A 13,940-nucleotide genomic window follows, 5' to 3' on the forward strand; every position below is an offset into this window, starting at 1 on the left:
GAAAAAGAACACATGACCTGCTATATATAGATCAAAAGATCCTAAAGGAGGTAAAAAGAAGGAGAAAGAATTTAGCCATGGCATGGATTGACTACAAAAAAGCATACGACAGGATCCCCCAAGCATGGATAATAAAATGCCTAAAAATGTATAAAATACCAAGTGGGATCACCAATGTAATAGAAAATGCAATGAAAACATGGAGACTGGAATTGACAGCTGATGGATATCACATAACAGAAATTTACATACAAAGAGGCATCTTCCAAGGAGACTCACTATCACCATTACTGTTCATCATAGCCATGATGCCCTTGAACAGTATTCTGAGAAAGTGCCAAGCCTGATACAAGTTCTCCAATACAGAGGAAAAAATGAACCACCTGATGTAAATGGATGATCTGAAACTTTTTGCAAGGACCGAAAAGGAGCTGGAGACACTAATTAACACTACCAGGATCTTCAGCCAAGATATCCAAATGGAATTTGGAATGGAAAAGTGCACACAACTAGTTATAAGAAAGGGAAAACTGGAAACGACAGAAGGCATGGAACTACCCAACCAAACAGAAATGAGGGCACTGGGGGAACAAGACGACTATAAATACTTGGGAATTCTGGAAGCGGACACCATCAGAGCAACAGAAATGAAAGAGAAAATTGGAAAGGAATACCTCAGGAGAACAAGAAAACTCCTGGAAACGAAATTATATAGCAGAAACCTAATAAAAGGTATAAATATATGGGCAGTATCACTAGTAAGATACTCTGGACCGTTTATAGGGTGGACAAAAGAAGAACTGAGACAACTCGACCAGAAAACCAGGAAACTCATGACTATGCATAATGCACTACACCCAAAGGATGATATTGACAGGCTCTACGTGAAAAGGAAAGACAGCGGGAGGGGACTGATCTGTATAGAAGACTGTGTGAAGGACACGAAAAAAGAACTAGAAAAATACATAATGCAAAACACTGAAAGGATAATTATGGCAGCAAAAGACTGAAAACAACAAAAAAACAGAAAACAGAGAGACAAACGACAAAACGAAAAAGAGAAGTGGGAAGAGAAACAACTCCATGGAAGATTCATAAGAATGACAAAAAATAAGAATAACGAAAACACTTGGACATGGATGCAAAAAGGACATATAAACCGAGAAACCGAATCTCTAATAACTGCAGCACAAGATAACTCGATAAGAACCAACCATATCAAAGCAAGAATCGATAAAACACAAGAAAACAGCAAATGCAGACTCTGTGGACAAAGAGACGAAACGATAAACCATATAGTTAGTGAATGCAGCAAACTGGCCCAAAAGGAATACAAAAACAGGCATGACCAAGTGGGGAGAGTGGTGCACTGGGAATTGTGCAAACGACTGCATTTTGAGCGTACAGACAAATGGTACAAGCATAAACCCGCAACAGCACTCAAAAACGAGAACCACAAAATCGTATGGGACATGGACATACAGACGGACAAACCCATCCAAGCAAAAAGACCAGATGTTGTAATAATTAACAAGAAAGAAAAATCCTGTCAAATCGTAGACTTTGCTGTCCCAGCTGACCACAGGGTGAGTATGAAAGAAAAGGAGAAACAAAGCAAATACACAGAATTAGCCAGAGAGTTAAAAGGGATTTGGATGATGAAGAAAATCAAAATAGTACTGATAATAGTAGGATCACTAGGAACAATTCCGAAAAACTTCAAAAAAAGAATGTCAGAAATTGAAATCAGAGGAATGACTGCAAAAGTATGACTAACGATAATGAAAACGACTGAAATATTAAGGAAACCTCTTGAATGCGGAGAATAATACAAGAAGACAATATAACGAATAGGCATTACAGGGAATGAAGAACACCGAAGCTGCATATCTACAAGTTTTACACCCCTCATCATGCATTCCCACCCCATAGTTTTACCACCGCTCCTCCCAATAAAAAAGTGACACCAAAGAGCTGAGAATAGTCAAGAAGGACTGAAAGACCGAGGAGAGAGCGCCAGCCAGATCTCGGTTGGACAAGCGCAAAGAGAACTGGGATCTTCGGGAGGCTTAGTGCCACTCAAATTCCAGTATAAACCAATGGCCACTGCCAGCGAGAAATCAATGGTAAGAGGCTGTTGCGATGATGCAAATTCATTTGCAAATGCTATCGAAGGACGTGGAGAGAACTGGACGTCTGAGTAGACTTGTTGTCACTCAGCCTCCAGAGAACACCACAGATTTCCAATCAGATCGTTTGTTGACTTGTGTGAAAGCTCCATGTGAGCCAATAATAATAATAATAATAATAATAAACAAGTCGAGATTATTTTGCATTTGTATATCAAAAAAACAAAAAAAAATAGAACATATTTAATCTCTAATTGTAAAAATTTTATATACTTAGTGTGAAATAATTATTTTTATCATTTTATTAGAAGTTACAGAATTGTGGCAATTTATTTACACCTTTTATAAATGCTTAAACTTATGAGATAATTGTTGTTTCTATTATATTCCATTTACCCATATCCATTATTTTTACATTTAAAAGCACCAGTAGAATTGCCAATATAAGAAATCATTTTCGAAATTAAATTCGAGGCTAAAAGGTGTATTTATTTATTTATTTATTTCAATAAATGAAAACATTATGAATCAAATATTTCTCCCTTCTCTAGTGAGTAGAGTATGTTATTTTTTCCCCTCATTGTTGAGAGCTAATGACAAATACAGGAGATAACCGTCCTCTCATGGTGTCAAATGGAATCGTCTCTATTTGACAATAGAAGAGGTCAGCTATCATCAGCATTTATTATTATAGTTCCAGAAAGATTAAAAAAAAATAAATAAATAAAACAAGAAAGAAAAAATAACAATATCTATAATTAACTATAAATATACTGTATTCATTTATTAAAAAATCATTTAGCATAGAATTTAATTGAAAAAAATATTTTTTCTATATTTTATTCAATTAAATACAAATTAAAGACGTTTTTTATTTTGGTAAGTTTGACGTAATACATTTGAAAACATGATCTTTAAACGAAACAAAAAATTCTAAGAAAAAGTTATTTCTTTGATTAAATCAAAGATGCCAAGAGAGAAGACAGGTTCAATTCCAGGCAAAGACCTCAATTTTATTTCGAAAAAAAGTATATGTGTATTAAAGATGTGATCCGCCCCTCAGCCCCAATATATATATGTGTGTGTGTGTGTGTGTGTGTGTGTGTGTGTGTGTGTGTATTTTCCTGCGATTTGTAATTAGATTTTACAGTATTCAAGGGTGAACTTGAATGCTATTTGAATAAATGGGTTAATTGCTTTAAACTTCTTTCTCATTATTTTAATGCAAAAGTTTATTTGTGTACACATTTTGAACCAAATTAATCTAACACTGTTTTCTGATATTTTTATTAACACTCATATGTAGACATTTTTAGTTTACTTTTGACTTGTTATTCGTGGTGATACTGTCTTTTAATATTGCTCTTTTCATTTATTGAATATTTATGGAATCATGCATCCCTCTCCCTTAATAATAAGAAGCAGAGATTCAGGATGGAAAGGAAAGAAATAAAATAATACAGAATGTTGTTTACCAAATAGACTGAGTCCTTCTTTGGAGGAACTAAAACCAGACTTGTAGACTGATGGGTGACTTTCTTGTTGAAAGATCTGCAAAGCACTAAAAATAAAAGAAGAAAACAGAAAAAAATGAATGAAGAACATGAAGCAATGGAATCGGTCATTAGTGGTTCCTGTTACACATGATTACATGCTAATTGCAGGTCTGCGATGAGACTGAATAAAAGATGCAAATATTGTCTATGGAGGCCAATCTTTTTCAATGCAATTCTAGAATTGAAGAAATTGAGGCAGCCATCATCATCTGTGCAAAAGCAGATCCATGATAAAGGGAAACTGGTTATTATATGTTTACAATATCAGGATTAGAGAAACACTGCACGCTTCAATTGATTGCTTCCCTTAAATTAGATCCAACAGATCCGGTCAAGTGTCCTTCGTCATAAAGTTAGGAAAACCAGCAAAAATAACAAGAATGGCTTCATTCATAAGATGTGTCCATTCAGTCTGCGCATCTAATAATAAAATTGTGATTTGAAACTTAAGCATTACAGACCAATGAAAATTTGATTCAAGCATAAGCATGGCAAACCAATGCAAATGTGATTTCAAATATAAGCATGACAGACCAACGAAAACGTGATTTCAAAGTTAAGCATGACAGACTAATGAAAATACTTTGGATGCATCTAAAATATAATTTCTTCATTCAATATGTGCATTAAGCAATGAAAATGCTATTTCAAACTTACATGTGACAGATTGACAGACTAATGGACAGAATATATTATAGGGATGCATCGATGCATCTAGAAAAGGAACATTTTGTTTGTTATTTCATGTTTAAATAAGTGATTTTGGAGAAAATGTTTGACACTGTTGAAATGAAGAACACTTGTCTTGTTTCTTCTTTAAACATATAATTATCTTTTAAAATTATGCAGTTAACGAAATGCATTTGAAAACAAACTTTAATTAGTGTAATTCATTTTTAAGAGAAATTAAGAAATATTTGCAAAGGCCGATCTCAAAACATTTTCACCTTTCATCTTAATTAACCTTTTCGCTGGCATTATTAAGACTTTTTCATACAGAAGTTGACATTTTAAAATATTATTCTTTGTTTTCTATAATAGAAATACTGAAAATGCCACGCTTAAAATGTTAGCCATTCTTAAGATAAGGATATTTTCCATATGGGAATTTTGCAGAATTATGAAGAAAATAATGCATGATGAATTAACTGATTTGCATTTTAAAGATAAAAATGGTACTATGAGGGGTCTTCAATAAGTTTCCAGACATTTTTCGTATGGGCACTTTTATATATACACATGAAACTCTAGTCCTCTTCAAATAATCTCTTCTGGCTGCAATGCACTTGTACCGTTCCAACAACTTCTGAAAGGCCCCATAAAAGTCCTCCTGTATGAGCATATCAATGACCCTTGTCAGCCGTTTTCATCTCCTCAATTGTCTCATAGCAACAGCCTCTAAGGTTTTTCTTGAGCTGAGCAATAGCCAAAAGTCAGAGAGAGCAAAATCTGGACGATAAGTGAACTGTCTTGATGCCCATCTTAGTCAAATAGTCTGTGACAAGGATGTAGTTGTGAACTGGTACACTGTCCTGGTGGAAATGCCACTGACCTAATTTGAAGAGTGCTGGTCTCTTCTAAGGGAATCTCTTCCTGAACTCCTTTAAAACTTAAACATATTATTCCTTGTTGACTGTCAGTCCAGAGGCAACCCAGTGCATGTAAATTATGCCCGTGTTGTCAAAAAAAGGGATCATCATAAGTTTCTGAGTGGATTTGCTATGTCTGGTCTTCTTGGGTCTGGGAGATCCAGCATGCTTCCACTGGGAACTCTGTATCTTGGTCTCTGGGTCATAGCAGTAGTTCTAGCTTTCGTTGCATCAAGAATTGTGAGAGTTGAATTGATCAGCTGAACCATCTCGCTGCTGTGATGACAACATCTTTCTTTCTGATCTTCTATAAGCATCCTTAGGGCAAACTTCACACAAATCTTCCACATCCTTACAGATAATTGTATGTACAGTTCCCACACTGACATTAAACTGTGCACTTATTGTCTTTATAGATACACGACAGTCCTTATTCATGAAATTCTTTATTTGGCTAATCAATCTTGGTTTTCTGACTTCCTTACTCCTCCTGCCCATTTCATTATCCCTCACAGATTCCCTACCTTCCTTGAATCTCTTATGCCACTCAAAAACTGATGCTCAATTCAAGGTAATCCAAAAGCAGTCTGAAGCATTCCATACGTTTCTGTGGCATTTTTTCCAAGTTTAAAACAGAATTTTATTGCATATCCTTCTTCTAAAGAGTTCTTACGTCCAGATAGCATTTTTTAAATTCACCAGCTGTGAAAATCAGGCTTTAGTAGAGTGTATTTTACTTCCTGCTGTTGCTGTTCATTTAAACCTGAAATCATAAAAATTGGTCAGTCATCTCATAAGATGTATAACAATAACATACTGAGTTTTCAAGGGTCTATGATAATTTTAAATGTCTGAACAAAAAAAGTCTGGAAAATTATTTAACTACTTAACTTATTGATAAGTGGAAGCTTCATAGTCATGAGCTTAAAGACTCTTGTGACAAATGGGAGATGAAAGTGAACTTAAACAAATGCAAAATCAGATCCCCTTCTGGAGATAATATTTTAATATGATTTGAACTACATAGTCCACAGCAATATTCATTAGTGATGGGACAATTCTAAATTTTACAAGAGTAGACTTTTCTAAATATTTTCTCTAATGTTTTTCTTGCAATTGATTGAAAATTGTGAGACAAGGTTTGTTTTCCTTTCAAAACAAATCTCATTTGCATTTGGTCGTCGTTAATGCCATTTGAAATTTTCATAAACAATTAAAAAGAATCAACGATTAGTATGCAAAATAAGAAAACGGTTGAGGAACAGAATTGTTAACAAAGCCAGTCCTGTGTCAAAAATGAGTATCTACATAATAACGTTACTGTTTAGAAAACCATTCTTAACATTGTGACGGGTATCTGTTAACTATTCTCTAACTTTTCTTTCTATGAATAAATGTTGATGTCTTTTCACGCAAGTATAAAGATTTGGTCTGTTGGATTGATTTGTGTTAGTGTAAAGAAAAAATATAAATAAATTAATGATAATAGTAATAGTAGTAGTAGTAATAATAATAATAGTAAAAATAGTAAAAATAGTAAGTAGTAATAATAATAATAGGTTAACATATTTAGCTAAATCACTTCTCTAAAATGAGATTCTGCTTTTTTAAGATGATAACGTGGCGGATGAAAAAAACATTATTTCAGAATTTTGAGTAGGAAAGCACTTTTGCACATAAATTTAATGTAAAATGATTATCATTTCCGACCGATTCTAACTTTTTTGTTTTATCTAATCGCTCAAAAAAACAAAAAACAAAAAAATACTTTTAGAACATAGCATTTTTGCTCGATTGTTGACATTTATTTGATGTGTTTCTACCAACGTTTGTTTAATTTTCGATTTTTAGTAGTTTTCAACATCCTTGTGAAGGGTTTATGGAAAGCCTTTTTTTTAAATTCTAACTTAACAGAGTGGACACTAAGTTTGCTCCGGAACTAAAAGTATGCTTTAATATAAATTTTAACATAAACTTACCCAGGTAGGTAGAAGTCTCTTGCCTTTGGTAACATTTATTTGTTGCATATTTGTTTTTTCTCTTTTGTTTGTTCTCTTAGTTACAGTAACAAATGCCCAATCTCATTCTTCTTTGAAGGAAGGAGTCTAAGTTTAAGTGTAGATATAATTTCCGTTTTAATTGGAAAAATTCTAAAGATTTTTATCTCTATTTATCACTTTTGTCCAAAGCCAAGAAGTACCATAAGCATTATTTCAAATGAAGCAGATGTCAGACAGCGGCAGTATCCAGACAGCCTAATAGAATTGAAAATCCTTGTCCAGAGCAATTTAAGTCTTTTGATCTGCTTGTAACATTCAGCAAATATATGCTAAAAGGTATACAAAGGGGTTTTTGCAGTAATTTACCAATAAAAGCAATAAATTTGGCTGTGAGAATCAAGTTAAATCTGGGGGTGGGATTTATAGCCCATTCATAGTCCTTACTCTCATGTTTTAAATGAACCACTCTAAATAAATAATTTTGTGTTCATTTCATTAAGGAAAAAAAAAATTAAAAGAATCGTTTTGGAATCAGAAATTAGACTCCAACTTTCCCCCCCCCCCCGATTCTGATACCCATTCCAATATCCCAAAAAGATCCGATTTTTCGAGTTCGATTAAACGTCCCAATTCACTGAGCCAATCACATGCTTTATTTAATTTTTATGAATATTAGGTCCCAAAGACCAAATAATTAAAATGTTCAATTCTTATTCTATATTAATACACATATAATTATAAAGAAAAAGATAGAGATCATCCACATAGCAGATCAAAAGCATTTTCACTCTCATATTAACATCTACACTCACTGTTAACTATTTCTAGAAATTGTTCTTACTAGTCTATTAACTATATTACATTTCAACCAAACTATAAAGTACTCCCTTTAGCTACACATTATTTTTCTGTGCATTTCAAATTGTTATTCCAAATACTTCTTTCATACTCCTGATTAATGGAATAAACGAATAGCAGTTTGACACTCAGTAAACACAGAGAGATCTTTGAATAACAATAATCACTTATATTATTCATAACTTTAAATTTGTTTGTTTTTACTTATTTTTCCCCCATTTTTCCAATAATATGATTCAGGTGACATGTACACATTGACTAGAATTTTGTCAACTGTAAAAATTGTAACTTGATCATTGAAACATTATTTTGTTTGACACATTAAAATGTGAAAAAGATTGCAAAAAAATTTGAAAAAAAAACCCAGCTTAATTTATACATTAAATCTGTTCTGTTTATATTTTTAAAGTGTAAATGTTAGGTTGACCCTTGCAACATTTTCAGATTAAAATTCAGGGTTTCATTCTTAAGATGTGTCCATTCAATCTGTCTGTCCAATAATAAAAATGTGATTTCAGACCTAAGTATGACAGATCAACGAAAATGTAATTTCAAACTAGAGTGTTCAATTTTTATGTAGCGATGAAAGTCACCAAACATTATATAATAAAAATGCCTAAGCAGAATATAATTTTGACACCCACCCTTCTATATAAATACTAACATAGAGACCCGACAGTATCCGGGATTGAATGATGATCAACAAATATTTCACACTCCCATCAAAATTTGTGAAATCACCCATTTTTCAATCAAAACAAATGTAGTTGGGGACCCATCGCAGTGCACCTGGAGAAAACTTCACGTGCCTCCCAACATTGATTTAGTCCACAATACATTGCACTGTGGAGAACCTATTGTTGATTTTATAAAATTATTTTTGTATATAATGGCTTGAATTAAAGTTTAAAATGCAAAAGTCAAGTATCATGGTTCAACTGTGCTCTAAACAGAAACATTCAGTTCAAACGCGTCCCTGTTATATCAAAGAACCTACTGTTGATTTTATTTGTCGGGTATTTCGGCTTGTGTGGTAATAAAACTTCTCAAATACACTTGTGATGTTAGGTTGTGTAAGGGGTTAACTTTAGTCAAAATCGCATGTTCCTTCTTTCAGCAGATTATTTCGATTTTGGATACTTATCAAAGACATTCCAATGCAAAACCTATCTAAGAACCCTGCCATACACATGAAGTAGCTTTGTGTGAAATTCGTAAAAGTCTGCCCAGCCGTTTTCGAGTCCATAGGGAAGCAACTCACAGACACACACACACACACACACACACAAAGTCCCTTTTATATAATAGTAGAGATTATCAGAGAAAGGCAAATTTACTTTGCAAGTAAACTTATCACAATATGAACAAATATTGACTGTATAAATCATTGCTGAACATTAAATTTGCCAATATCGTTTATTTTTAACCTGGTTGATTTTATTATAAAAGTATAAATATTGTATGAGGAAGGAATATTGTGTGCTAGCAGACAAAGATTAATCATAAAAATGTCCTAAATAAAATATACAAGTATTTTTTTTCATTTTTTCTTTTAAAATTGAAATAACGAGTTGCTGTTAGAATTCTAACTTCCTTAGAAACAATAATACAACAGCTCGCATCATATCATAGAGCTCGATCCTTCTGATTGACTTCTTTCTAGTTTACTATAGGGGGCACCACTTAGAAAGCCAAGAGCAACTCTAAGATAAGGAGTAGTGAGGCAGGAATGATTGTCAGGCAAAAGATGCAGAACACTATGGTAGTACAAACATTAATCAATAGTATGAACTGTATTTGATTACTTTTGCATTTCTTCATGACAAAACTTTGTGTAGTCTGGATTTGAAGATCAAATTTCAAACAGTAGGGAAGCAATCAAGTAGCAATGTGTTCCAAAGGTGGGAAGCCCTTGAAAAGAAGCTCTATCCATGGAAATACTGTCCGATGTTAGGCATGTCAAGGAAGAAAGGAAAGTTTGACTATTAATATCTTAGAAGGGGGAACCAAATTCAGGTTGTCCTCAATGACCATATCTCTAAACAACATGACATTAATGCAGGTGTACCTCCGAGGTAGATTCTTGGACCTTTATTATTCCTGATATACATAAACAACTTCCCTGATGGTACCACACTCTATAATAGGCATGAAGGGAAAACTAATGTATCTAACATATCCAAAAAAAATAGTTTCTTCTTTCGGATTGATAGACTCTTGAATTCCCTTCCTGTTTCCTGCTTTCCAGATTGAAATAATCAGAAGATGATTAAGTGTAATATAAACATACACTGTTTAATTCCTCACAGTCACCTGTTAGACATGATCCCAAATAATAACTCCTTACGTTCCAAGTGGTAATATGCCCTGTTTGAGATGAATAAAGTTAAAAATAAAAAATAAAAAAAACAAACAATTCTGGAGGTCAGTCTATCACTTCCCATGAAAATAATGATAAAGTAGAGAGTGACTAGCAAAGTTTTTCTATGAGAAAAGGGTTGTAGGGAAGAAAGAAATCACTCCTATCTTTTCACTAGATTTCAAGGTCGATTTTGTACAAGAAAGAGTGCTCTGTGTGGCACATTTTCAGATGCCGCAGCAATAATCCATCTTAGACTGTATACTGACTCTTATGTAGGAAGATGATTTCAATTTGAGTCAGGTATCTTCTGGAGCAATTGAATGTTACAACGACCAGCGACCTTAGCAACAGGCAAGATATACATCTACTATTTTAGACCTGGAATAAAAGTCAGTCCTAATAGCATAACCAAACAAGAGTCTTCTCCAAGGTGAGAACAATTCATTTTGAGTAGGGCAAAATAGGGATCCGGACATTGGTAATGAAAGGAGAAAAAGTTCCTATTCATAAACCCAACACATTGAACGCTGTGTGATATCTGAAATATTTTAAGTGCATTTTATTTACGAGCAAATACAATAATTTTAGAATGCAATAAAGCTACAAAAGTGATTTACAATAAAAGACGGCAAAATCAAAATTGTATGAATTGGTGTCATATTTTATTCTTTTTCTTTTCTATTTCTTCCCACCTCACTAGACACTTGGTAAATGCGAATGCCATGAATCTCTTCTCTCAAAATATGTACAGTCAATTCTGTACAAACATTGTCAAAGACAATGTTTGTACAGAAAAATTACGGCTTTCTATTATTCGTTAACAATGTTTAATTTCTTCAAATAACGATTTGAATACTGAACCTCAGAGTTACTTGTTTGGATTTGGCATTATAGGACAGTAAAAAGTAAAGATAAAATTGTAAATCCCATTTCTTCCATGGAGAGATTCTGGGATATTCATGAATCAAATGTTGTGCGTATGTATATATATGTATATACATATACGCATGAATATATATATATATATATATATATATATATATATATATATATATATATATATATATATATATATATATGAATGGATCAAGCTGTATCTCTACTTTCTCTATTTTTTTTTATAAAAAAAACACAGCATATCATATTCTCTTTAGAATATAATTAACTTTCATTGGGACTGTATCTATGAAGCCATTCTTAAATCTGATATTTTTCCTGAAATGTGCCTGAGGCAGAATAAGACATGCATTATTCCTCAACTTCATTATCTGATCAATATTGCCCACCGATAGGCGATTTCAACTCCTACAGAAGCAAAGAAACTATGCCAGAAAGAAAAAAAATGTGAATTGCAGAAATAGGTTGAAATATTTTAACTTTTGACCAATCCAAAGGCTAATGCGTTTGTAGAATTCATCAATAAAATATACATAATGTCATCGTCACATTTCTTCATATTTAAGCCCTTTATATCTCCTTTAACTTTACTTGTATTATCTGCAACACATGAAGCGAAGACGTGATTCAATTAATAACAAAATGTGTAGTTAATACTGATATTATTTCATTTTATTTTGTATCACTGACGATGAAAGTTTGATAGAGAATTTTTTTTTAAAATCAATTTTCACCCCAAACAAGGCACAGTGCCACTAAAGTAGGGGGCTACTATCGGAGACATAAGTTGAACAATTTGCTTAATATAAATTTTAACATAATGCCATTAGAAATTTATTATCATACTTTTTTTAATTCTTTCGACTATATCTTGTTATGTAAATACATTCCAACAACAACAATAATGATAATAATAATAATAAAAGGACCGCCCCTCGCCACCCCCTCAACAAATAAATAAAAATTAAAAAATAAATTGTAGTGACGACATAAACATGCTAAATAATGAAGGAGAGTCAAGGAGGATGAAAAGACATAGAAGAGAAAGCACTAACCAATCCTCCACTGGATGTGCAGAGAAAACTGGGACTTTGGAGAGGCTTATTGCCACCCAAATTTCAATGAAGAATAATAGTCGCTACCAGTGAGAAATGAATGGTAAATGGCCATTGTGATAATGCAAACTAATTTGCAAAGGTTATCGAAAGAGGTGGTGACTACTGGAAATATGAGGAGACTTCTTATCACCCAGATTCCAGGGAACACTACAGAATTCTTTGACAAAGGCCTGTGTGAAAACTCCTAGTGAGTAATAATATTAATAATAATATATTCTATAATATCTGGTGTATTATTCACCCTGGACAAGCAACAGACTTCCACTAAAAGAGAAAGTTTCTATGGAATATCAAATTCACATGTGGTCCCCATCCATAAGTGTAAGGAGATGACATATAGCACCTAATATTCTTAAAACAGTAACCCATTTTTACTAACCAGGCTCAATATCGGATAACTTCTATTGAAAACTAGTGTATAAATATGATTATACTGTATTCTACTTATTAGTTCAGTTAAAATCTGCTATATAAAAAAAGAAATCTGAATTAGCTATGATTTTAAAATTGGCATAGCAACAAAACATATTGAGACATTTAGAAACTGGCTAATTTGAACAACAAAGACGATCACAGAATTTGCTTTGTTTTGTAATGAAACGAACAAAACATCTGGACTGAGGTTAATTTAAAAAATTATTATTTTCAGAACATCACTGATGTTGGAGAGTTGGACAAAAGGTGCCAATCATCACTGATTGATTTGAGGTAAAAACAAGAAACAATCAGTTGTCTCCCCATGAAATGTTGATAAGTAGATTCAGTAGAGGATTTTAGTTACAGATATTAATCTTTGTTTCCTTTTGTTGCCTGTAAAGAAATGATATGAAAATGATATGATGAATGTGTAATGCAAGTCTTATAGATAGGCTTAGAGGATCTCAGAGGACGTCTAGACAGTATAGGGAAATGTGCAGCAAAGAAGACTTTGATGGTATGACCATATTGAAAGAAAGGATGAGTTCTTTAGTAGATGTAGATCAGTTAATGTAACAGGGTCAGTTCAGAGGGGATGGCCAAGGAAAATATTGAGAAAAAAAGGATAAATAAAGATATAAATAGAGATAATCAATTTCTAAAAGCTGTTCAATGCACACCAACATATAAAACCAAATATGACTTATTTGAATATTTGTTCATTCTAGAGTAAAACAATCACTTGATACGTTTTTATTGAATTCTTATGTTTATCTTATAAAATTGTTGGCAGTAGTTGTAACTAGGTGAGTGTTTGGGTATTCTGATGTGGCAACAGTACTCCATTTTAGGATGTATTTCGCTCATTTACAAGTATCAAAAGTTTGTTGAAAGAATGGTGAGCACGGTTTTGATGTCTAATCTAGGGCATATTGTTTTATTTTCATCTCCACCTACGCTAGTCTGGTAAAAGGCTACCAGCTCTGATTACTCTCCTCGGTAGAGGTATTACCT

The 13,940-nt window shown here is 33.1% G+C and overlaps 1 protein-coding gene across 6 annotated transcripts in view; it reads right to left on the minus strand.

The window, feature by feature from the left end:
* Positions 1-13,940, minus strand: part of LOC145296850 (mutS protein homolog 5-like) — a 1,881,756-nt gene that overhangs the window by 376,101 nt on the left and 1,491,715 nt on the right. For all 6 annotated transcript variants that reach the window (XM_080142982.1, XM_080142983.1, XM_080142984.1 and 3 more), the window contains one exon: positions 3,605-3,690. In XM_080142982.1, the coding sequence (XP_079999108.1) occupies positions 3,605-3,690 (86 nt within the window). The remainder of the gene's footprint in view (positions 1-3,604; positions 3,691-13,940) is intronic.

The sequence above is a fragment of the Euprymna scolopes genome, chromosome 17 (genome assembly GCF_053919585.1).
Source record: "Euprymna scolopes isolate OS-2025 chromosome 17, ASM5391958v1, whole genome shotgun sequence".
Lineage (NCBI taxonomy): Eukaryota > Metazoa > Mollusca > Cephalopoda > Sepiida > Sepiolidae > Euprymna > Euprymna scolopes.